The sequence below is a fragment of the Narcine bancroftii genome, chromosome 1, assembly GCF_036971445.1.
Source record: "Narcine bancroftii isolate sNarBan1 chromosome 1, sNarBan1.hap1, whole genome shotgun sequence".
Taxonomy (NCBI): Eukaryota; Metazoa; Chordata; class Chondrichthyes; order Torpediniformes; family Narcinidae; genus Narcine; species Narcine bancroftii.
In genome coordinates, this window is record NC_091469.1 from 10,588,636 (window position 1) to 10,615,805 (window position 27,170).

Genomic DNA, 27,170 nt, shown 5'->3' on the forward strand with positions numbered 1-27,170 from the left:
ATCTCCTGGAACATGCTGATGGTCTTTTAACAGCTTAGGTGTGCAGGGCTCTGACCCTAAATTGCTGACCATCCCACCGGCTTCATGGATATTTCCTGACCCACAGAGTTCCTCCATTAGTTTAGCTTCTTTCCAGATCCCACCATCTGCAGTCTTTCATATCTTTGTTCATTGATTCCTCCAACAATATTGTATGTAAAGCAAAGGCCCAGGATGCACGATGCAGCTAGAACTCCAGCCAAACATTCCACACTCAGCTGTTGGACTCGAGTTTGAGAACAAAATGTAAGACACATCTGCATTCAACCTTCAGCTCTTCCCTGACTCCCATGATGGGACGAGTGGATTTGCAAGTTAAACTTAAGCCAATGGAACAGCTCAGTTTTCAACGGGTCTACCACGCTCCATGTCAGTTCAATTCCATCCATTGACACTTGTACAGAACATTTCTGTGTATAAAATGCCAACCCAAGACAATGGAAGGATGTGTCTTCATTTATGGCTGGCAGCAAAATTTGCTGGTGGATCAGTTTAAGGACAATAATTTCCAAACATGTGGCTTTGAGGATGATATGAAGAACACTCTACAAAATACTTTGGACGTGAAATTTGTTCCTCAAAAGCCTATACTTCAAGCAGAAGGACAGCAACACTGGTGTATCACAATGCCATTTCATAACTAACAGAGATCCAATCAGAATCCTTTTTGATTTAAATAAAATCATGCAATGTTTGTTAATCTGTATGATGTCTAATTTCTTGTCTTACAAAGGTTCAGCAATGCGAACACAGACCCAGGGTTTTACTTGATAATTCATACTTTATTGAAAAGCAGTCATCATTAACACACCTGACGGTTTTGTCAGAAGTATTGATTTCAACACACAGGATTGTTAGTGAGAACCAAAAAATAAAATTTATTTATATAAAGAATACCTGATTCTTCTATGGAAATATATTAATGTTTTGAATGAAAATAGGCTTTAAACATAATAGTTAATGATTTACATTTATAACAGCTTCAAATCTACAACTTTTCCACATGGATATATTTGGGTGGTGTGGACTTGTCAGCCAGAAGTGCCTTTTACTGTGCTGTATCTCTAAATGAAAATGTTAACTTCCTAGTACTACATCCAACTCACTTGTTTAACAAATAAAATATGGAAGGTTACGTACTTTTAGTGACTACTCCCTCAAGGTGGATGATGTTTGGATGGTCAAACTGTCCCATAATACTGGCCTCACTGAGGAAATCCCTGCGCTGCTTGTCCGTATACCCAACTTTGAGGGTTTTGATGGCAACTGGAAATTCTCTTTTCCCGGGTAACTTCAGTCGGCCACTGCATACCTCACCAAATTCACCTTTAACAAGGAAGAAGATATTGCGACGTTAACTGTCTCTAGTCTTCACCATCGCACGTGAACTAACCAAGGAGCAGGGGTTTTTTTATCATTTAACTCACCTGCTCCAATGACTCTTTCAATTGTTATGCAAGAGGCATCAATTTCCTTGGCAAACTCATGAACAGCTTGGCTTGGATCTTCATAGGTATGAGGGTCAATGTATGTTCTTATACCTGGCAACTTAACTGTTTGATAAAAATAAATGATGAAGATGTTAGTTTTGTTTAATGTCACTGCTCTGAAAAGTACTGTCGAGACAGACACAATCTATTTTTAAAAATTTCTACGCACGATCTGTCCTGGAAAAGCAGACCAGTGCAAGAAATTTCTCTTCATATTTTTGGTGAATTGTTTTCCACAATTTAATGGTAATTTATCCTTTTGGAGCTTCACCCTATCTCCATCATCCACAACACCCAACAAATTCGAATGGTAGTGGAAAACCAGTTGCTATTGCAATCCTAAAATGATTGCAGCTGTGGTATCAGCCATTGGCTCTGGGATCTATTGGCTACTGTGCAAACGCTAAGCATCTTCCCCTCTATCAGTGATCACGTTGGTCCCAATGGTTTGTCCCAAAGCCTTTCTTGGTGATGTTTGAGAGATTGCACCCAGCAAAGACTCAAGGAACTGTATGGAGGAAGACCTTGCAAACATTTGTCCTCCTCACCAGTTTGGCACTTCCATCCTTCCATCCAAGCAAGTCACCATTTCTCTGGAGCAAAGTACTGCCATTTTAAAATTAAGAATCACATACTGTGGTAAAGTATGCTGTTCAGACACAAAATACTCAGCAAGTCAGGCAGCACGTGTGAAGAAAGACAAGTACCATTGCATTTCAGTGACCAAAAATCAGCTCTGATGAAAGGACCACACATCAAAACATTTGCAAGGTTTCTCCCTCCACAGATGCTGCCTGACCAGCTGAGTTTTTTTCATCATATGATGCCAAAATCCCTTGTAGTTTTATTTCACCTTCTCTCAACTTTGATCCTTTGAGATATGGAACCTCCAAATTCTTCTCCCCAGAATAACAATCTGCTGAAATCAAGGACAATTGATCCACTTATTCTTATTATTCTCATGATGTTACAAGTCTGGAGTTAAATAAATATGTCTGCAGATGCTGGATTCGAGTGCTGGAGATACTCAGCAGATTCCACAGCAACCATAGGAAATAACAGGTAATCAAGGTTTTGGGCCTGGGCCCTTTGACAGGGTTAAGAGAAAAAACAGACAAGTGTCTGAATAAAAAGATGTGGAGAGGTGGAGGAGGAGAAGACAGGAGGGAGGAGAGGGGAGGAGCAGGATCACAGGCTAACAGGTAAGAGGTCACAGGTGGATACAGGTGGGAGGGTAGAAGAGAAAGAAGCTTTGGGGGAGAGAGCAAAGGGCTACAAAGGGTACCTCTCATGGGAGAAGGAAGGGAAGGGAGTGGAGAGCTGGTGGAAGTGAGATAGAGGGATAGGGAAATGGAAATTGGAGGTTGATATTTCTTCAACTAGACAGCATTGCTATCCACCTTTTTATTCATGTGTTTGCCTTTCTTTTTCTTATCCCTGGTGAAGGGCCCAGGCCCGAAACTTTGGTTACTCTTTACTTCTTGATGCTACGTGACCTGCTGAGTTTCTCCTGCACTTTTGTGTGTTACAGTATGGAACTATCTTTTTTTTTTCATTAGATTTGGGTGTCTTTAAAACCTTGGTTAGTCATGGTCTGAATGTTACTTCTTGGTATAAAACAATCTGATGTAGAAAAATATTGTGAGATAGGTCACCAAGAAATTATCCAATTAAAACAGAGGAAAATCAAAGGAAAAAATGTTAAGTAAGTGTAGCATCACAAACATGGTTTTACAATGTGTTTTGTCAGAGAGGTTAAAGAATTTAAAGAGGTGTAATCCTTTTCCCAAGCAGGCCCTTAAGATGAAAGATCATTTCTTCCACCCAAGATTGTGGGTTCTTAGGTGGCCATTGTGGCCAGTACAGGAACCAGAGACCCTTACCCAGATGGGGCAAGAAGTGCCTGTTGTGTGGGTAGAGGTGCTATCTGTCTGCCATCCACTGCTTGTTCTGCTCCTGATGTATGGCTTCCAGGATCTCAATAGCATCCTGAATTGCATCTATTCTAGGAAGCTTTCAACATTCCCTTCTCTTGGAGTTGGCCAGGCTGGTGATTCCACCCAGCAAAGACAGGAACTGTAAGGAGGAAGATATTGCAAACTTTTCTCCACCTCACCTCTTTGGCATTTCCATCCTACTGTCTAAGCAGGTCACCGTTTCTCTGGAGAAAAGTCCTGCTGTTTTAAAATCACCGAGACTCACATACCGTGGTTAAATATGAACTGTTCAGACACAAAATACTTAGCAGGTCATGCAGCGACCGTAGGAATGAAAAGGTAACCAACATTTTGGGTCTGGATCCTTCATCAGGAATCAATCAGGCATCTGAATAAAAAGGTGGGGAGAGGGGGTAGAGAAGAAGAGAGGAGGGAGGAAGGGGAAAGGGGAAGGAACAAAGGCTAACAGGTGAGAGGTCATACAGGTGGGAAGGTAGAAGCTAAGAAGTAGCTAAGAAGTGATGGACTTTGCCCACCTGGCAATCTTCTCCAGATGCTGCTCAACTTGCTGACTTCCCAGGCAGCTTGTTTTTCTTTAGCTCCAGATTCCAGCATCTGTAGCCTCTTGTGCTCCAAAGCTTGACCAGTGTCTGTTTCACAAGTCTGGTGATATTCCAGGACGTGTAGAAGCAAACAGTTAGCATAGCGGATAGCGCAACACCATTACAGCACCAGTGACCCAGGTTTGATTCCAATGCTGTCTGTAAAGAGTTTGTACGTTTCCCCCGTGACCTGTATGGGTTTCCTCCAGGTGCTCCATGTTCCAAAGATGAACAGGGTTGGTAGGTTAATTGGAGACATGGGTGTAGTTGGGCAGCGCATGCTCATGGGCTGGAAGGGCCTATTCACGTGCTGTATCCCTACAACTAAAGAAATTAAAACAAAATGACTGGCGGTGGGGTAGAAGTGATGGTGTACATTGATCTAAGGACATTATTGGTTGGGAGAGGATCACAGAGAGCATAGGAATTCTCGTGTCTGGAAACAAATCTAGAAACAGAAAGACTTTCAGTGGTTGAAATCTAGCTTCATGACCAATACAACCTGATCTTGTGATAACATTCAATGTAATAAGTAAAAGAAGCCACCTGTGGAGAAATCAATCAATGCACTAAACATGCAATATCATGTTTCATGATAACTGCGAATATTTATCTTTTGCACTCATTGTCTCTTTTTAATTTAATTATGTACACTATTGTAGTTGATTTATTTTTAAATAAAGTACCTTTGCAGCTGCAGCAAGTAAGAATCTTGGTGCACATGCACATTGTGCAATGTGCATGACAATAAACTAAATTTTTTTCACCTGCATTAAATTCTGAATTGAATTGATTTCATTGGATCTGCTTGTGCAGACTTGGATAATTTAATTCTTATTGAAGACATTGAGCTTGTTGGCGCATTGTGTTTTTATTATTAAGAACAATTTTGTCCAAAGTTGCTATTGAATTTAAAAGGAGGTAAAAATACAAAGCTGGAGAAACTCAGCAGGACAAACATTGTTACCTTATGTAGCAAAGATAATGATACATAACCAATGCTTCTAGCTTGAGCCCTTCAACAAGGCATGAAAAATTGTAGGCAGGCACCAGAACAAAATGGTGGGGGTGGCGGGGGGGAAGAAGAACATGGTCCCACAGGCAGAAGGTAATAGATAGATAAGGGAGGGAGGAGACATCAGCAAGTAGGAGAGGAGGGATGGCTCTGTGAATGGAGAGGGAAGGGATGGAGAGCTAGAGGGAAGAAGACAAAGGGAAAGGGGAGGGAGGGCGAACACATCAGCAAGTAGGGGAGGAGGGATGGCTCTGTGAATGGAGAGAGACGGGGTGGAGAGCTAGAGGGAAGAAGACAAAGGGAAAGGGGAGGGAGGGCGAACACATCAGCAAGTAGGGGAGGAGGGATGGCTCTGTGAATGGAGAGGGAAGGGATGGAGAGCTAGAGGGAAGAAGACAAAGGGAAAGGGGAGGGAGGGCGAACACATCAGCAAGTAGGGGAGGAGGGATGGCTCTGTGAATGGAGAGGGAAGGGGTGGAGAGCTAGAGGGAAGAAGACAAAGGGAAAGGGGAGGGAGGGCGAACACATCAGCAAGGAGGGGAGGAGGGATGGCTCTGTGAATGGAGAGGGAAGGGGTGGAGAGCTAGAGGGAAGAAGACAAAGGGAAAGGGGAGGGAGGGAGAACAGTGAGCATGTTCGCATAAAACCGGAGAAGTCGAAGCTAATGCGTCCAGTTGGAGTGTGCCCAGATGGAAAATCAGCTGTTGCTCCTCCAATTTACGGATGGTTTTCATTTGACTGTACATGAGGCCTTGGACAGACAAGTAAGCATGGGATTGGCGGTAATTTAATCACAGTTTCCCTGAGGTTTGCAATAGATGCAGACTTGGTACAATCATAAATTGTGCCTAAGGGGGAATTAGAAAAAAAATGGCAGCACTGCTGGAGCTGCTACAATGACAGCATTGCCACTGAGGCAGATCTGGGAAAGCAGGAAGTGGAGATAAGGCACTGTATCACAGGGCTCTACTGCTCAGTCCTGATGCTAATGGCTCCATACAAGCTCTAAATGACCTGTTAAACCATACAAGGCTTTTTTTTTTAAAAATACTGCAACTACAAGTCTATGCCCAAGATAGAGGCAGCTGTGCTTGGCAGTGAACCTTGAGGGGTTGCATACTCTGGGGAGCAGTGGACTGGCACAGGGAACAAGAAATGGGGAGAACAGCCCCTGTTGAAAAGAAGAAACATGGGAGACAACTCCGCAGGAAGGTGACCACTGCAGTGGACCAGGTTAAAGGCTGTTGCCAACTTGTAGGCAAGGGAGTCAGCAGGATGCAGGCTGCAGGCTAATTGCTGTCAAAGGATTTACACAGGCTGTGGGCAGCTGGAGACTGCCTCACAGGAACCAGGATTAAAAAGGGTGCATGTGGACAAGAAGGGTTCCCGAAGGGCCTTGGGCTCTGAAAATTTACTGATCGTATCAAAAGTTTGGATCTGCAGTTTGGGCTGCCAATGGTTTGAACTGGACTCTCTGTGGTTTAGAGTCTGTGGGAGTGCTGGAGATTAATCCATGTACACTCAGGGTCTCTGAAGGGGCTCTCTTTTGTTTCTCTTTTTTACAGCAGACAAAAGTTGAAGTAGATCATGTATATTACATTTCAATGTATATTTCAACCTTTTAACTACAAGGCACTGTGGACTTGTAGAAAATGTACTTTAATCTTGACTCCAAAGGATTAGGCCAAAAAATTTAAAAGTTCATAAGTTTGGAAAGAGAAGTCAGGCTTTTTGGATTTGCTGGATCATCCATCATGGACAGATTTGGAATTGAAATCTATACAGCTGTATTCAGTGGCCTCTTTATCAGGTACCTCTCTTCCATTTAGTTTTTCAAAGATCAATAAAGATATATCTAATCCAAAACTCAAAACATACATTGCAAATCTGGTTCTAATTTAGGATTATTTTAAATGTAAAATAACTGTATTATCTAGTGATATCTCTATTTTTGACCATCAATACTTGATCAATCATTCTCTATATGGAAAATCAAAGTTACTATTTATTTTGCAAATTTATTTAAGAAAGGTTGTTTAATGTGTTCTGCACAGCTGGCAAGTAAATATGACTCTCCAAATATTCATTTTTTAGATATTTACAGATTAGAAGTTTCTTGAATACCATATTACCGGACTTTCCATTTGTATATCCACCAAATCTAGTTGATAATATTTTTGAATTTAATCCTTCTCAGAAAGGATTAATTGGAATTATATATGATAGATTATTGAAATTATGTCCATTACTTCATGACTCGACAGGCTTGGGAATTGGAACTTGCAAGACCCTTCCTTATTGGAGGATCTATGGGATAAGTTTCTTAAATTAGTTAATACATTTTCAATATGCGCCTGACATTCATTACTCCAATTCAAAGTGGTGTATTGTGTCCAAAGATAAACTGGCTTGTATCTTTTCTAATATTAACCCTACTTGTGACAGATGCAAATCTGATATTGCTTCATTGACACAAATATTTTGATCTTGTCCATGTTTAGAAATCTATTGGAAAGAATTTTTAATATCTTTTTGGTAATATTGAACTAGATGTAGAGCGTTTTCCTGTACCTGTGCAAAGGGTTGTGGCCTTCTCTAAGTTATTAACTAGAAGAGCCATCTTATTCAAATGGAAAGACTCTAGATCTCCAACAGTGTTTTAATGGTTCTCTCATATTATGTCCTGTTTAAGTTAAAAAAAAATAGTTTCATGTATTTGATTCATTGGTGAAATGTGAAGATACATGGTGACCTTTCACGGTATGAATCAAAAGCTACAAAATATATGTAACCCTTAGGATAAGCTGCTCAGTTTTTTTTGGTTACTTTTCTTTTTTTTTAATAGAGTAGGTTAGGAGTGGGTATATATATATTTTTGTGACTTTTCTGTCTTCACCCAGTGCAGTTGGAGTGGTGGGGGGTGGGGTGGGGGGGGGGGGGGGGGTGGCGCGGACTGAGTTAATACAATTTGCAGTTTTATTTTGATATATGTGACATTGTATTTTCAGTTTCATTCCCTGTTCTGTATTTATTATAAAAACCAATAAAACAGATTGAAAAAGAGCAGTCAGCCAAAGCAATTCAACCCAAAGGAGGATTTTATTTGAGGAAGAAATTTTGAAGTGATGGTTCCTGACTTGGAATGTAAATGGCGAGAAGGCATGATTCTATAAATGGCCTAAGTTTAAATAATGAGACACCAAACAGGCAAAATGTAATCCTACTGAGCCCCATTAATGAACAAGGGCCAGGAAAACTATGGTAGGACACAGAGCCTATTGGAAAGGTTGCTGAATAGCCTGGATAAAAGGGAAATTGGCAAAATCCTGAAAAGAGCAAAGAATCACATTTGTTGCTGGTTAGTATCTATCTATTTAGGGACAGAAGCAGTAAATTGCTTCTGTCTTGCTTTACTCTGTTATTCCCATTGGCTCGTGGTCCTCTGTGTAGAGTCCTCTCTTGTTGCCGCAACATATAGTGTCCAAGGTGGTTTCTGTGTCAGATCCCCCACACTAACACCGTGCCACGTTTCAGAATTTGATATTTTAGTGGAATGGGAGCAAGGAGAGTTTATAGGAACAGGAGAGTAAAGATCTCCCACACCTTCAGTGGCTGCTGTCCATTCACTGGCAGTATGTGAATTCAACCAGAATGAGGACAGTTAGAACTTGAAAGGGCTGTTTGAGGGCAATTTACACAGTCTTGGTACTACCATATATATCATACACAGACTTGGTACTACCATATATATCAAAGGATCCAAAAGCACAAACTTCACAGTCTGGTACAAGGTTATTGATGGACAGAGTGCAATTCAAAAAGAACATGGAACCTTGGCCTACATATTTTGTTCAACCAACTGAACCAACACTATATCCAATGACCTATCACTTTACTCCTTCCTTATTGCATTTCAGGCAATCCACAGGCAAGTTATCCTTCCACACTTTCACGTGTGTCCACCCTGTTTCCTTTGTTCAACCCCCTCCCCCACAACCTGGTTCCATCTGCCCATCATATCCTACCCCATCTGGTTCCCCCAATCACCTACTTGCCTCCATTCCACCTTCCCCACCATGTGCTGCTATCTCCTGGCAATCTGTCCTCTTACCTCTCAGCCATGTTGTATCATCTTTCATCCTTTGCCTCCACAGATGCTGTTGTCCATTTGCCACCCACTGTTGCCATTTATTTGGGTGCTGTTGGATCTGACGAGACTAAAGAACTTTAATCCTCAGCCCTGTCACTGTGGCTACTGGGTCATCATAGCATGGTATTTCCACAGCTGAGCTATTTTCCCAACAGATCTCCTTTAAATCTCCCTCCTCTTTATTTAAGCCAACCTTCTCTAGCTTAAGCCATCTCTATGATCCCATTAATTCTGTTGGAATACTGGTTCATCAATGATAAGGGAACAACAGTCGGTTACAACCAACTTTGATCTGAACATATGAAACTGTGCATTTTGGAAAGACAAGCCAAGAAAGAACATACACGGTAAATGGTACATAATTCCCTGAAAGTGGTGTTCCAGGTGGACAGGGTTGTAATGAGAGCTTTTGTCATATTGGACTTCATAAATCAAAGTATTGAATATAGGAGTTGGGATGTCATGGTAGGGTCGCTGCCAAGTGGTGGGGGGAGCATCTGCAGGCATTGACCCCCAAATGAGGTGGTTTCCCCCCCTCCATATGGTCAAGAACATCCCTGGCCTTCAGACCTAACCCACTCCCTCCCACGTCAGTAGTGTCTATAGTGTCTAGGTTGATGCATGCGAGCAACTCCTCCCATCCCCAACCACGTCACTAGCGTGTGTCAAGCGCCAATAGCATCTAGTGATGCTTGATGCAATCAAAAGAGCACACTCCTATCTTACATTGGAGGGATGACATCAAAGTCAGGTATATTCCTGCCCCCCCCCCCCCACCCTGTTGACAGGTCAGATCCAGCCAGCAATCCCCCACCATGTCACAAGTCGGATCCTCCCAGAAAGCCCCCCCACCCCACAACAAGTTGATCCTCCCAGCACTCCTGCTCTAACTTACTAATGCTCCCCTCTAAAATAAGTTCTGGCGCTGTCCCTGTGTTATGGTAAATTTGCATAAGACATTGGTGAGGCCAAATGTGCAATGAGATAGAGTATGGAGAAGATTTACTAGAATGCTGCCCAGACTTTAGGAATTGAGCTACAGAGAAAGAGTAAACAGGTTAGGACTTTATTCCCTGGAATGCAGAAGAATGAGGGGAGATTTGAAAGAGGTATTTAAAATTATGAGGGGGATAGACAGAGTAAATGTTGATAGGGTTTTTCCATTGTGGGTATGTGAGATATAAACCAGAGGACATGGTTTAAAGAGTGAAAGGGGTAAAGTTTACAGGGAACATGAGGGGGGAACCTCTTCACACAGAGAGTGGTGGGAGTGTGGAATGAGCTGTCAGCTGAAGTGATGAATGTGGGTTTGATTTTAACATTTAAGAAAAATTTGGACAAGTACATGGACGGAAACGGTATGGAGGACTATGGACTGGGTGCAGGTCAGTGGGACTAGGCAAAACAATGGTTTGGCACAGACAAGAACAGTGGTTTTCAAACATTTCTTCCACTCACCTACCACTTTAAGTAATCCCTATGCCATAGGTGCTCTGTGATTAGTAAGGTGGTATGTGGGTGAAAAAATAAGGTTGAACACCACTGTTTTAATCATACCTAATTGACTCGTTATGTGCATGGTTTCATAACTCCAAAGAAAATAGGCCAATGACAATTTTTCTCAAGCAAAATATTTCAATAACAATTGGGTCTAGAGCAGCGATTCTCAACCTTCCTTTCCCACTCACATACTACCTCAAGTAATCCCTTAATAATCACAGAGCACCGATGGTATAGAGATTACTTAAGGTGGTATGTGAGTGGAAAGAAAATGTTCAAAATCCACTGGACTAGAAGGTCCGAAGGGCCTGTTTCTGTGCTGTTATGTTCTATGGTACTGGAGTCAATACTGAGTTGTCCCATGCCATCAATGAGGCACAATCTCAATCCACTCAAGATACAGGGCTTATCAAGGGTTCGCAATGAGATTCAAATGTTCAAAATTTCCTCAGAGAGAGAGTATGCATAAGTGTGTGCGTATTGGGAGTGAGGATAACGTCAGGATGGAGTTGCTCAGGTAACCTCCTGAAAGCACCGTTTCCAATATTTGAAGGAGCCAGGAGAAGAATTATAAAATGCAAAGATAATCTTATGAAAGGTTGAACTAACCAACATTTATTGAAAAGTAGTTAAATTACATTCAACTAAGAGATCATATTTTTCATTTTAAATTGGGCAATGCAGATTTTAGAATGACTGATTAGTAATTAGGTTCAAGGATAATCGTCCAGTTATGAATGCTGGGTATCTGAAATGCTGAAGGAAGGGGGTAACACACATTTGAAGGAGATCAAAACAAGAGCAGATCATGTTGCAAATATGTTGCGTGGCCAGCAACTTAAAGTGCGTCCTTGGCAATGTGTGTGTGAAGTTGAGGAGTTCTGAAATTAAGAATAACACACAGAGGATTCTAAAAAAAAGAGATTTATGTTTTCAATGCCCTGCATTAGACGAGGGTTGAGAGAACATTTAGGATGATACATCAGGAGACAGTACGAGAACAAGGGGTTATTACAGATGCCCATCCTACACTAATTTAAAAAATAAAGTTAAAAAAACTAAATATTCAGTCAATATCAGATTTGTACTTGTGAGGGACCCCTGAGTGGTGGCCATATTTCCAACAGTATTTCATGGAAGTTGCTCTTTGAATGTAAAGTGCTTCAGAATGCCCTCAGTGTGAAGGTAGGACGTGAAACAATCATCTCTCTCTCTCAGTCTAAATTCAGACTCTGGCCTTGATGGAAGCAAAGCACCAGCTTGCTTGAGTATGTTTAGAATTTTCTCATCACTCATTTAGAATACGTTTTCTCCCGGACAACATTGAACTTCTTAAAACATATGTTTACATTAAAGCTGAAAATTGAGAACAAAATTTTACCAGCAGGTGATTTGGACAAAAGAGGTTGTGCCTGTCAGGTGATCTTAGTCTCCAGATCAGCACTTTGCAATGAAACAGGAGCACTCACATCTGGTTTGTCCACAACAAGGTCTCACACACAGCAAAATGAATTAACGATCAGAAATTCTAGACCGAAAGTGAAAGAAATAAAGATTGACCAGAGCCCAGGAGAACTTGGTGGGATATTTTCCATCCACCTGAGAAAGCAAAAGAAACTTTATCTGAACTAGCACCACACTCTCATTACTGCGGTGAATTACTGTCCTGGATTTCCTGCAGCAGGCATTATCTACAAACAGATGAACATATGGATTAGAAGTAGAGGAGACCTCCCAGACTCTCTAACCTGTACTACCATGATTATGGCTGATCTGATTGAATCCACATTCTCCACATTCCCACCTACAGTATGTTCAATAACCTTTGCCCAATAACTTTGTAGCACACAAATGAATCAAGGCGAGAACCCCAATCAATATTTTCCTTAACTCGTGCAAAAATAAGGACAAATTACAATCAGAGAGTAATCCATTTTATTTCATGTTTTTGTTGAGTGTTGGCAATAACATTAGACTGCAGATAAAAATAAACTTAATCAGAGTTTGATATTTTTGAAAGGAAGGAAAGAGGCTGCAACAATAAATTGAGAGAGAAAGAGAAGGAGAGAGAAAGAGAGAAGACACATTTCCACAGGATATCAGACTGGGAAATTCCCAGATAGCAAACAAAACAGGATTACATCATCATATATGATTCAATCAAATCATTGTTTGATGAATGGAGATATAGCTAGATGCGAAAATAGATCAGGGAACATAAGATCATGGCTTGCCTCAGCATCACATTTTTTGTGAAAGTCTATAAACACCAGTAAAATGAAAAGTGAGTATCTAAGTGGATAAAATAAAAGGAATTTTAGCATGAAAGGTGAAATATCTTTATGACTGCACCATTGACCTTGTACTCAGTTGGTGCTGTCTCATAGACCCATGATAAGCTCGTCAACTTCATTCACTTAGTTGCCAACTTTCACCTAGACCTCAAATTCACTTAGTCCACCTCCAGTGACCATCTCCCCTTTCTTGATCTCTCTGTCTCCATTTGGGAGACAAGCTTTCCACAGACATTTTTTATAAATCTATCAACACACACAACTACCTCGACTACCCTTCTTTACACCCTGCAAGGATTCTGTCCCTTTCTCTCAATTTCTCCATCTCTGTCACATCTGTTCCCAAGGTGAGGTCTAGATAATCTGGCATGTTCTCCTTTTTCCAAAAATGTGGCTTCCCCTCCACCACCATCAACTCAGCCTTCACCCACATCTCCTCCATCTCCCATTCATCTGCCCTGGCCCCCTCTGCCCCCATATGCAACAAAAACAGATTCCCCTTATCCTCACCTACCACCAAACCAGGCTCTGCATCCAATAATTTCTGCCACCTGCAAAGTGTTCCCACCACCAGAAATATCTTCCCTTCTCCTCCCCTCTCCACCTTCCCCGGAGACCGCTTCCTCTGTGACTCCATCATCTACTCATCCCTTCCTATTAATCACCCCCTTGGCACCTTTCCTTGCACCCACAGGAAGTGCCTCCACCCTCACCACCATTCAGGGCCCCAAACAGTCATTTCAAATGAGGCCACACCTGTGTATCCGCAGGAGTCACCTAATGCATCCAGTGCTCCTGTAGTGGCCTCCTCTACATCGGAGAGATTGGGTGCAGACTGGGAGATTGCTGAACCCTTTCACTCTGTCTGCATCAGTGACAGGGATCTCCCAGTGGCCAACCATTTCAATTCTGCGCCTCACTCCCATGCTGACATGTCCATCCATGGCCTCGTGTACTTTCAAATGAAGAGCACCTGTAAATTGGAGGAGCACACCTAATTTTCTAACTGGGCACACTCCAACCAGATGGCAATACCATCGACTTCTATGATTTCTGCTAGCCTACTCCCCATTCTCCCTCCCTTCTCTTTTCCTGTGCCCTTCCTCCAGCTCTCCACCCCTTCCCTCTCCATTCACAGAGCCATCTCCCTCCTCCTATTTACTGGTGTGCCCTCCCTCCCTTATCCACCTATTACCTCCTGCCTGCGACATCTGTGTTTCTCCCTCTGCCCCTTACCCTATCATTTTTTTAAAGCACCTGCCTACATTTTGTCCATACCTTGATGAAGGGCTCAAGCCCAAAACATTGGTTTGTACCTTTATCTTTGCTGTATAAAGGACACTGTTTTTCCTGTTGAGTTTCACTAGCATTCTGTTTTCACTCAGTAATCATGAATGAGTGGTTTAAACTGCAAACAGTGCTTATGCATTTTATATAGCCTCTGCACATCAGAAAAACCAAACAACCTCACTGGGAACCCCTCTGCACTCAGTCTTCAGGAGTGACCCTAAGTTTCCTGCTGCCCATCTCCTCGGTTCTCCACTCCCACTTCCACTCTGATCTCTTTGTCCTTGCCCCTGCACAATGAGGACCAATATAAGCTCGAGGACCAACACCTCATCTTCCATATGGGCCTGTGGCAGCCTTCCACACTCAATTCTCCAGCTAACTCACTCTTTCTTTCTGACTGTATCACTGACTGCCATTTCTGCCAGTTGTTATCTGTTCCAGATGTATAGCTATCTGCTATAGCTAAAAAACAGAGTCATGGGAAAGTGTACCTGTTCATTCGGGACCTGGAACATCTGGTGCTGATATATCCAAAAGGGAGATAACCATAATCATTATTTTTTTTCTTAATTGAGAAATACATCATGGTAACAGGCTCTTCTGGCCCACGAGCCTGTGCCACCCAAGTACACCAATTAACCTACAAGCCCCGAAAGTCTTTGAAGGTTGGGAGGAAACTGGAGCACCCAGAGGAAACCCATGCAGACACAGGTAGAACGTACAAGCTCCTTACAGACAGTGACGGATTTGAATCCGGGACACTGGTGCTGTAACTGCCGCATTAACCGTGCTTCCCCGTTTATTTGTTGGTATTAATAAACACGCCTTTATTTAAGGGCCTTAACAGTCTATTGGATATGTGTTAGGTGCAGAGCATGGTATCTCATCCCAGTTTTCTGCCCTCCAGAAGATGGTTAAAGATGTAGATCATAAAGAGCAATGCTTAAAAACACAATGAGACACTTTTTCAGAAGTCTACTCCTGGATCCAGTGCCTTATTTGGAGTTGCAGCATACATTGTCTGGTGTTCGATGAGAAAGGACCTCCATGGAAGCTCAGGCAATAAACCTTCTTGCAAAACTACTCTCATCTTATTTGGGATTGTTTTCAAGCAAATTGTTGCTATTGTGGCAGCAAGATTTATGTTGGAACTGCTAACAGTATTTCAGAGTTTATGAGTTGAAGCCTCAGCTTGACTTTTGACTGTGACACATGCATTGGAATTGGAATTAAGCCCGCATCTTTGTAGCTGGAGAACCAAACTTCAGTCACACAAGCACACCCTGAATAGAATATGCTTTACCAGCACTGCAGCTCCTGATTTGCTCACTATAAAGATTTCAGTACCACACCAGGATAGGATTATTCTGTGACACAAGAATTATTCTGACATGCCATCCACAAGCTGTTAAAAAAAAATCCTTTTAAAGTCAGCAGATACTCTGAAAGAATAGAACTGTTTCTTTCATTTGAAGCCAAATGCATGGTGTTGAACTTTAAATGAACTTCTCCAGATGTCATTTTTTTTCTCTCTCTCCCTCAGCCCTGTAATTCACACTGTAGCTAGCTAATATTTGACTCACTGTGACCATTGTGGAAGTGCATCTTCTCCTCTTCCGGATCCTGCTTTGCTTTACTGTACCCACATCGCCTGGTTTAAAGCAAACAACATTCATCAATTATCCATTTCGCAGTTCCATTCCTACTTCGGACAAAAACTAGATGCGGGTAGCATTTGCAATCAAACCCCTTCTCGTTTTATCAATCTGGATTTTAATGTCAAAGTCAGCCACAGAGGGGTCTCAGGAGATCCTTCTGTGTAAAAAGCTGCAGCTGTTTAAGAAATCATAGCCACACTCGAAACATATCCTCACCAGTAAAATTCATGTCAGTGAGCACACACAACAAAATCTTTACAGCAACATAAACTCACAGCAGAGATGGAATGTCGCTGCTCTCTGTTTAGTCTTTATTCACAGAGCATGGACCAAACATTTCACTTGAAGGTCAAACACTGAGGTTCTCTCCTGTTTCAAATCAATTATTTTGGGACTTCTTTTATTTCTGAGGTTTCAGAGAATAAGGATGATTTTATTGCCTATCCATATATGAAATTATAATTAGAACCATTGAACCACAGAGCACTACAGCTAAGAAGCAGGCCCTTCAGCCCATCAAGTCTGTGCTGAGCTATTATCCCGCTGTCCTATTGCCCCTAAATCGAGCTCGCTGACAGCTCATTAAAAATGTGAACTACATTTTTATAAAAGGCCTTGTTATATGAGATGATCAAATAGAAATGTCAATGTGGTATTATTTCTTCAAAAGTTGCAAAGATGTAGGTTTTATAAACCATACAGTAAAGCTGGTCGATATCACATATTTGTTTCTATTATAATTACATGCATGAGATTTTTTTTTCCCCACAGGCTTAATGAAGTTGGCAATTAGATAGCATAGAAGATAATAAGAGAAGTAAAGCCATTCGAAACAAACTTTATTGGACCAGGTGTATGATGAATTACCACCTGAACCTTTCATTTCTAATCCAACAAGATAAATGACTCTTCTGAATTATTTCACTTCATTTATCACAGTGATTCATGATTACATATTACTTGGTGCATTCTATATTACATTGGAAGGCAGCAAAAGTTTAAAAAGGCTAAATTAGTTCATTGAGGATCATTAATATCTGTTCCATTAAATCTATTATTAATTATTGGAAGAGGAGAGAGGGAGAGTGGATCATAAGCCATCAGTCACTCTGCAGACAAAGGTCAGAGACACTTAGGGAAAAGGATACATGATGAGCTCCCCCTCTCCCTTCCCCACCCACAAAGGAAAACTTTTAAAAGATAAGCACCACGTTAAAAAACATTTGTCGCTGCAATACCGTGCTCATAAAAGATTTGTTTAGAATGTCGAAACAATGAAACACAAGATTCATATGTCTGGTGAATCAGTCAAATTTATTCTATAGGCAGGGCATCAATTAAAGTCAACATCCTGTTCCTGCAAAAGGAAAACCATTTCAGTGGGAAGTTTTCGGATATCATCAGTGTTTCTGGGTACAGCCACAGGAAAGGCTTGCAATCTGTAAGTGCAAAATTACCCACAAATCAATCCATCTGTCACTCAACCATCTTAACATTCCAGTTCAGTATCCACTGCATTGCATGAAGGACAACAACTAAGCTCACATTTTTCTGCGTAACCTATATTTTGGGAATTGTTAGTCCATCTGTTTTATTCCATTTTCCTGTAATCAACACCTGGTGCACTTTTGTTTTATTGCTTCTTTGCTCTCTGTTATTGGATTGCAAAAAAACACTCTCAGAAATGAACCGTTTCAATGAGTCTCTCTGAGATCATAAATGGATATTTCGTTGTGTCTCGAAGCATTCACTTCTGCAGTTTTATGATCAGCCCACAATAAACCAAGCTGATGGACAGTTGAGATGCAGAAAGAAAGACATAGCACAGGATTAATTGGAAATAGACCTGCTCGAAAGATGGAGAAGGAATACTGCTGCTACATTGCTGTTGAGAAATAGAAATATTTAAAATTTTAGCTGATAAATATGCAATGTTTTGGCATTAACTTAATGAACCAACATTCTTCTATCTTATACATGGCAGGGATAAAAAGACATGCCTCAGAAGTTTCAGTCACTGAACATGGGAGAAATGTGGTATTCATTATCACAAGGATTAACTCCCAAGCAGAAGAGATTAATAAGTGTACAAGGTATTCAACATCAGCAGTCAACCATGCAGGTGTAGAGATTATCATTTAAAGGGTCAAAAATTGATGTTGGATTACAATGTGTGGCTAACTCCCTCCGATTGAAAGAAATGCAGTACACCAGCCTTGAGCTGCCTGAATATTTCAATTCTTGCAGTAACCAGAGAGTATGAATCCAAATATTCTTTAGCTAAACATACCAACAGAGTGCAAACATCATAAATAAGCGTGTGTCTGCTGGAAATAATGCGCTCCAGGAAATAATGTCCAGTTAGCGCCCATTATAAGGGAGGTAGACGGTGGCTGGGGCAGTGCTTGTGTAGTGCAAGAGCCCTGTTTGTATCGTTAAGTGGATCCTCCAGTCTCTTCTCCTTGCTCAAATCTCCAGCAATTTTGCAAGAAAATCATGGGACACATAGGAGACTCCAGACGCTGGAATCTGAATCCAAACACACTCTGTCGGAGGAACTCAGCAGGTCGAGCAGCACCAGAGGGAGAAAAAGGAAGGTCTTGATGAAGGGTCCGGACCCAAATGGTCAACCATTCATTTTGGTCGCTGATGCTGCTCGACCGGCTGAGATCCTCCCATAGATTGCTTAATTGCAGGAGAATCAACTATTTTTACCAACTTAGAGAAAGGGAACTAACATTCCATCTTACATCTGGGTTTTAAGATCAGGGTCCCTGTGATCACTGGCATCAGCTTGAATGGAGCACAACCACGGGCACACAGCACTACCTCCTGTAGTGTGTGTGAATGATATCGCTGCTCACTTTGCAGTTCAGCAGTGAATTTTAGAAATAATAAGTCCTTAATTGAGTGCCTGTATCAGCATCTAATTTAACTTGTTGCATGCACCTTACTCTATTGAGCATTTCTCAATGTAATTTTCTCCAGTTATAAGTCTTTTCATGAAGGTTTATATCGGTTACATCACCACAGCTGTATGTAACATTTATTGACCTATGCCCTTTGGTTTCCATGAATGGTGAGATCAAGCAGAATGACAGTGCGGAGGTGATTTGGGAAAACATTTGACAAATACTCTGGCTGACCAATGCAAATATTGGAACTAATATTCTGTCCGTTTTCAGATCACGAGTTTCCTAGAACCAAAGTAAATCTCAATTTGGATTCCTAAACATGTATTGATCATACCACTCTCTGTCTGTGGCCTTCTCCACTGAGATGATGAGAGCTAACACAAGCTCAAGGAGCAGCACACTCTGAACACTTTGCAACCTTCTTGAATTCTGCCACTTCAGGTAACTTGATTTCTCGGAGTGTATCAGTCGTCCATCCTGGGTTATTGGCTCAGCTTGTTGATTTCCCCCATTTCTTTTCCTGGAGGATTTCCATCATTGCTCATACATCCAGCATGTTGAAGTGCTTGCAGTTGAAACCAGTCAATAACTAGTCCAAATGCACAACCTGTTTGGAGAGGCGATCCATTGAACAGTTATAAGTTAGACTCAGTGCAGTGGGGACCGAAGTCAATGCATTTGGGAAACCCAAACTTTCTTGCTCTTCATGTTAATTTGAGGAACTGAATCACCAGCAGGACGATTATGTGGAAGACTTTGGTTATCATAGGAAGTATAACAGTGTGGAAACAGGTGCTCAACTAGAATCCACCCATACAAACATTAATCTGTTCCTTTTGTGAGTGGAATCTCAAAAAAAAGGCAAATACATTTCAGGGTAATTACTTTTCTTTGAAATTGGTCATTGGCAACATTTTTTCCTCAAAATAAACTTAAGCAACAAAGATATTTGATAGAGAAACACAAAGACTGCAGATGCTTGATAGGTGTTTGATAATTTTTCAGCTATGCTTGGTAAATGTCAACTATGTTCACTTTGGTCAGGGATGAATGAGATCATTTCCATACCTTCCACTGAGCAGCAGGCCAGACACCACAGCCACCAGGATCATACCCACTGTCACAGAAACCCCAATGATCGGCATCTGACTCTGGTCACCCGCAGGCAAGGCTGAAAACATCACAGAACACAGCAAATCTCACAAGACCAATCTTGCCTCTCAACCACCATCACCTTCTTGAACCCACCCCCCCCCCCCCACATACCTTGATACATTAATCAAGGACTGTTCCATCCCCACAAAAGAACTGCCTCTACTATTGTGAGGCCACATTTTTTTTGCACTGGAGTTACTGTTAATATTTATTATCAATCTATTTTCTGTACTTATTGCCTTTCTAATTCAATTAAGCAGTGTATTATACTGTACTTTTACAAATACTTGTTCAGCTGTGGCAAGGAAAAATGTTGGTACATTTGTGCTTTGTGCAACATATATGACAATAAACTCACTATTATGAGAATGTGGATACAGTTTGGACATGCTCAAAGCTATGAAGATTTGTAGGGAATAGAATAATTTACACTCTTGCCAGAAGAAAATTCTAGATCATGGATAAGATGTATACATTTTAGACACATCACAGAGTACTTGATTGCAATGGTGGTGGTGTGTTATATCTGAGAGAGATTTATCACAGAAACAGGCTCTTTAGGCCATTGAGACCATCATCTACCATTAACATTGTTCCTACATTCATTCCTTCTTTTATTCTTCATCAAATAATCATTTGGTTTCCAGACATGAGGCTTGAAATCCCAAGCATTCACAATGTCATAATTTTTTTTTTTAATTTAGGCATACAGGCCAATTCGGCCCTATGGGTCCATGCCACCCAACTTACACCCCATTAAACTATACTCCGGTATATTTTTGAAGGGAGGCCCTGGAGAAAACCCACGCAGACATGGGGAGAACATACAAACTCCTTACAGACAGCGTGGGACCATGCCACCCAATTTACACTCCATTAAACTAAACTCCGGTATATTTTTGAAGGGAGCCCCCAGAAAAAACCACACAGACACGGGGAGAACATACAAACTCTTTACAGACAGTGTGGGATTCAATCCCACGTCCAGTCCTGATTGCTGACGCTGTAAAGGTGTTGTGCTAACCACGAAGCCAACTGTGCTGCCCTGTGTATTACATCTAGATGTGTGCAGGTGATTCAGTTTTGCAAGCTTGCACAACATAGGCTATCCACTTGAATGCAGGAGAAAAAATGGGACTGAACAACTTAAAAGAGAATTGAATGTAATATAGTCATAGCTCTCAGCCTAAAATGGCAGTGTCTGTGCTCTGAAGTTGCTATAAGGGGTTGCAGACTCCGAGGAGCAGCAGAAACAGGGAGATCAGCCTACCCCTCCATCCCCCAAGTTGAGGAGAAGCAGGGAAGATGAGCCTACAGGATGGTAACCATGGCGGAAGAGCAGCATAGGGCTCAGCAGCTGAGGGACACACACAGGCTGCGCGTGACTTTCTATCATGCAAGGGTTGCTGGAGACTGGCTCATGGGAACCAGGCATCAGAGCTGGGATTTGAGAGGGTGGAGACAGCTAGGAGGGCTTCCAGAGGACCCAATGCACTGAACACTTCCTGATTGTGTTGAAGATTTGGATTCTGAGCTCAGGTTGCTGAAGGATCGAACAGGAGTCTGTGCTGCTTCTGAGGCAACAGGAGCGCTGGACGTGAATCCACGAACATTCAGTGACTTTAAGGATCCCTCTTTTGCTTCTCTTTTTCATGTACTGTAAGGGATGCTGGGTAACACCAATGGTGACTCTTTGTCTGCCATACAGCAGCCAGAAGGCAATTTTGAGTAATATGTTCCGTACAATAAAGGAATCTTGAATCCTCTTATAGATTACCCACCTTCAGAGTTTCTGCTTGCCCTTGTTATGACTCTAAAAGCAACTGTAAGACTTAATCTGATGCACATGATGCCTAGGGTATCTTGAACAATCGAAGTATCGCTGCATGTGTCCCCTCCACAACAAATGGCCATGAGTCCCCGATGCGCCACTGGCTTGATTAATCTTTTGTGTGAGGACCTATTTATCTCCCACCTGCTGTCCCTAACATGAAGCAGAGCACCAGGACCCTAGACAGCTGTGACTGAAGCTAGGTCTCTCTCCACCATGCACAAGCACCCAACAGTGTCTTTGTGTACCCTAAAACTGACCGATCACTAGAATACCTGGATTCTGATGCACTTGAGCAAAATGAAATTCTCAGTTGAATAAGGTGATTGGAATGATCCCAAACATACTCACTTGGACTTGTTTTCACAGCCAAATGCTAACATTAACTTCTGCTGTTTCCATTAGCCCCCAACCCTCATTTATCATCTTTATTTCTCCTTTCCTCTAGCTCTGTCTGTTTCTCTCTCTTGCTCTCTTTCCTTTTACCTCCAGTTCCTTTCCTCCAGAATTCAGTGCCACCCCCTCCCACAATCAATTCTCACAATTCCTCTCTGGTCTTCCCACCCATCTAATGATCCCCTTTCTGACTGTGCTCCTCTCCCTCCCCTTTCTTTCCTTCTTTTAATTCAGATGCATGCTGCCTTTTCACTCATAGCTTGAAGGGCTCAAATCTAGAAATTTGGTTACATATCTTTACCTCCCATGGATTCTCTGAGAACAGCAATTTTGTGTTTTGACTTTAACACAACTTGACATGAAGCCTTATATAAATAGCCCCATTTCTCAGTTCTCATTGGAGGAACCACTTTTGTCTATTTATTACCACCCTCACATTTCTCTCACCAATTAGTAAATGAATGTTTAAAGTGACAATCTCCTTAGGTTAGATATTTAATCTTTGTACCTGGGCTTTTGTTCAACAGTGGATGATTTCACTGTCCATTTATAGTCCAGGAAGGGATTTCCTGAATGTTAAGAGAACACCAGAGACTGCAGAGAATACCCAGTCTACATTCATCAGCAAAGATTTTATTTTGGGAACTGTCAAGCTTAACAGAAAGTTAAAATAACTTACAGACAGGGCTGGTTTCAAATTCAAATTTCCGACTATAGCCCCCATATCCTGCGGCAGTGCGTGCTCGGATCTGGAAGATGTATACTGTGGTGGGTTTCAGACCATCAACCACTATCTCGGTCTCTTTGGATTTAATGATGGTGTAGCTGATCTCCTGGTCCTTGGGAGGTAATGGAATACACAAGTGATGACATAATGGGATGCACAATGAACACAGAATCTGCTGTAACTTTATACTGACATTGAGCTTGCTGAATGCTATTCTAATTAGTACACCAGCAAAGCTTCCAAACTCACTGGAGAACAATAGCATTGCGGAGAACATTTCTTTAACAGTAATTGAGTAGGTATTTTCTTCACAGCACCGACTATTCCTTCAGGGCTCTTTATTATATTCAAAACAATTTTTGGTCTCCTCAACATGGCACGGTTGGCGTAGCAGTTAGCGCAATGCTATTTCAGTGCCAGCGACCCGGGTTCGTATCTGCCACTGTCTGTCAAGACTTTGTACATTCTCCTCGTCTCTGTGTAGGTTTTCCTAAGGTGTTCTGGTTTCCTCCCACGTTTTAAAACATATGGGGTTGGTAGGTTAGTTGGGTGGATTGGGCAGCGCGGGTTTCATGCACCAGAAGGGCCTTCTACTGTGGTGTGTTGTGAAAATTTAAAAAATAAATCAACAATACAGGTACACAATCCTTTATCCGGACATCTAAAATCCAGAAAGCTCCAAAATCTGGCAAGTGGGGCGAGAGACCGGCAGCACGAGTCGGGTGGGCAAGGGGGAGAGACTGGCAGTGCGAGTTGGGCGGGCGAGGGGGAGAGACCAGCAGCGGGAGTCGGGCGGGCAAGGGGGGGACCAGCAGCTCAACTCGGGCGGCCAAGGGGGTTGGGGGGAGATGGCAGCGCGTTGGAAGGGGGGTGGGAAGTAGAGACGGCAGCACAATTCAGGTGGGCTTAAATCTGACTTTCCAAAATCTGGAAAAATCTGAAATTCAGAACACACTGTTCCCTAAGGAACAATCCCTAAGGATTGTGTACCTGTAATAAATAATTGATGGCATATCAAGAAGCAATCACACCCCAGTCAACACCATTCCTGGTAATCATTTCTTCTTCCTCATTTATCTTTCATGAGGTAGCTTGGTTGCCACATGCTAATTCCTCATTTTCTGTCCCCAATCCTACTGCTGATTTATGACCCTCTCCCAAGGAACTTCCCTGTGCCTTGCTTCACTGTGACCTGTCCCTGCCTTCTGATCACAAGGCCAAAGGCCCAGACTCAGCAGGCACACTGTGCAAAGAGTTTAGTTCATTGTCACCTATACTAAGACACAGTGAAAAGCTTATTTTTCCGTGCTATCCAGGCATCGCAAAGAAAATTCATTGCACTTCTGCGCAGTTTTGGATTTTAAATTCATGGAAGACCATTCAGTAAAAGTATGATGAACGAGATGAATTGAGACACTGGTCAAACTGAGATTTTGGTGTTTTAACAAAACCAGCAAATATCTTTTTTTCCCACAAGATATAGGAGCCATTCAGCCCATCGAGTCTGTTCAACCATTCAAATTATAGCTGATGTATTTTATTCTTTCAATCTCATTCTCCTGCCTCTCCCTCTATCATTTGATACCATTCCCAATCAAGAATCTATCAACCTTTGCTGTAAATCTACCCAATGATGGCCTCCACAGCCATCCGTGGCAATGAATTCCAGAGGTTCACCACCCTCTGGCTGAAGAAATTTCTCCTCATCTCTGTTTTAAAGGGACATCCTTTGATGTTCCATGAAGCTGCTATGCTCAATAGTGTATCCTGATCCCACTGATCCAATGGGAGTACACATTCACTCCTCTTGTATTTAATTAGCAACTCGCACTATAGTTTATTTTACTGGATGTTACATGAAAACTGGGGACACACAGGAGAGACTGCAGATGTGGGAATGTGGAACAAAAAGCAATCTGCTGGATGAACTCAACAGGTCGAGCAGCATCAGGGCGAGAATAAGTTTTGTCAATGTTATGGGCTGGAACCCTTCATCAGGACTGAGAGTGGGGAGGAGAGAGAGAGTTGGTGTAATGTCAGGGTAGGAGAGAGGTCCTTTTATTCTGAGGTTGTGCCCTATGGTCCCAGTCTCTCCCATTTACTCCCATTGCAGGAGTCGCATGTGGGGATACCACTTGATCTATCTCTCCATCCCGGTGAGAGTGGCCCCAGTATCACCCCAGCTCCAGTACAACCTGAGTATTTGTGAACGTCCTTCCATAATGCTCTGCTGGTTCAATTTTATTCCTGCCACAAGGCAGATTTTCCATATGGCATGTCAGTGATCTAAGCAGCTGTTGCCGGATGTGGATGCCCTTCCAAAGAGGAGGGCTATCAGCCTCCATTTTGATTATATTTTACAAGACCATAAACGAGAGTGTCCTGTCTGGCTGCACACTGTGTGGTATGGAAGCTGCAAAACGTCGGACCAGTCAATACAAAGGATCATCAAATGGCAAAGAAGATCAGTGGGGTCTCCCTTTCCTCTAATAATGACATTCTCTGGGAGTGTTGCTTAAATAGGGCTCAAAGAATTATTGAGGATCCTTTCCATCCAGCACACATTACCTTTGACCCACATCTTTATGCTGCATAATGTGTGTGTGATGGTGAACACTGTGGTCTGGAGAAACACACTTTCAACTGGTTGTACAAGTACAGTCAGATGATAATAAACATCAACTTGGTATCTTGTTGCTCTGTCCATCCATAATCTACAAACAGTGCCCATCCAGACAAAGACCACCACCCAATGACAATAGGAGAGGGGGGTGCTCAGGATTCTGAGTGGCGGCAGTGAAGACAGATATTGACTCTTTGATCTTTTGACCCTGTTCAAAACTGGGTCCTGTTGATGGGCAGCTGGTGTTTCATTCACCCATTTTATGAATTAATATTGCTCAGTGATTAGTGATATGGAGAAGCACATGCTATTAATCAAGAAGGCTGACCTGAGCTATGCTGAGATTAATTCAAATGTAAAACAAGAGAAATACTGATGTTTATTTTTTATTATCTACAGCAGCAGTGAAAGGTAGTCTTGAATTTTTTTTCTAAAGCCTTGTCTCAATTTTGACCCTGTTGTCAGAGTATGTGGGATGGGAGGGATATGTTTGATGGGTGAGTCAAACATTTTTGTAAGAAAACTCCAAGTGATGGAATCTTAAGTAAACTAGAGGGACTCAATAGGTCAGGCATAGTCCTTGGAGAGAGATGGGTTTTGGGTTGGGACCCTTTCTTGCAGTGGAGGTGGGAATGGGAGATGGAAAACACAAAAAAAGGAAGGGTGTGGGAGGTGCCCGAGAAGAGATGGAACACTTGATAAATGAATGTGGTAGGAGGGGCAGAGTGGAGAGGACATCACAGCAGGGAATAAGATGTACAGGCTGAAATGGGATGGGAAAACAGGGAAAGGTAAAGGATAGATAGAAACAGTGGAACCAGATCAGAATGGGAAAATTCAATGCTCATGACATTGAGTTGGAGTCTACCCAGGTGAAATATGATCACTATTTCAAAAAATCCACACTAGCATTCTCAATGAAGGTAACAGCAGTGAAGAGCCAGGTTTATTTCAGTCATCAGTCATTACCTTTTCAAAATACTTGATCTCATACTCCAATATAATGCCATTAGGTCGGTTTGGTTCCTCCCATGTCAAGGAGATGGTATTTTTGGCTATTTTCTTCTTTTTGACCACGCTGATTGGTGAAGGCGCTGCAAAAACGAAAGTGCATCAGTGTTGAAAGAATAGAGTTCCAAGCAAAATCAAACAAGAGAGACCACAGATGTTGTAAAATTGGAGCAACACATAAAGTGCTGGTGGAACAGGAGGGGTAGTGTGGTTAGTAGAGTGGTTTGAATCTGGTGCCATAAGTTTGTACAGGTACACAATCCTTGATCTAGACATCTAAAATCCGGAAAGCACCAAAAACCGGCATTTTTTTCCTGATGCTGGTACAGCGGAGGGAGAGAGAGAGAGAGAGAGAGAGAGAGAGAGAGAGAGAGAGAGAGAGAGAGAGAGAGAGAGAGAGAATAACAGCAGCACGACTAGGTTGGGCGGGGGGAGCGAGTGAAGAGACAGCAGCGCGACTTGGGTGGGCGAGAGGGGAGATAGACAGCAGCGTGGCTTGGGCAGGCGGGGGGTGGAGAGAGACGGCAGTACAACTTG

At 42.2% G+C, this 27,170-nt stretch overlaps 1 protein-coding gene across 4 annotated transcripts in view; it reads right to left on the reverse strand.

Annotated features, from left to right (window-relative positions):
• The window catches only part of LOC138755087 (ephrin type-A receptor 5-like), a 306,363-nt gene that overhangs the window by 41,377 nt on the left and 237,816 nt on the right, over window positions 1-27,170 (reverse strand). For 3 of the 4 annotated variants that reach the window (XM_069920384.1, XM_069920357.1, XM_069920368.1), the window contains 6 exons: window positions 26,592-26,716; window positions 22,952-23,111; window positions 19,959-20,061; window positions 15,901-15,968; window positions 1,467-1,592; window positions 1,180-1,365 (listed from right to left, as the gene is read on the reverse strand). In XM_069920384.1, coding sequence (XP_069776485.1) covers window positions 1,180-1,365; window positions 1,467-1,592; window positions 15,901-15,968; window positions 19,959-20,061; window positions 22,952-23,111; window positions 26,592-26,716 — 768 coding nt within the window. Of the gene's footprint in view, window positions 1-1,179; window positions 1,366-1,466; window positions 1,593-15,900; window positions 15,969-17,117; window positions 17,415-19,958; window positions 20,062-22,951; window positions 23,112-26,591; window positions 26,717-27,170 lie in introns of those variants that run through there. The other variant, XM_069920376.1, reaches the window with a different exon arrangement.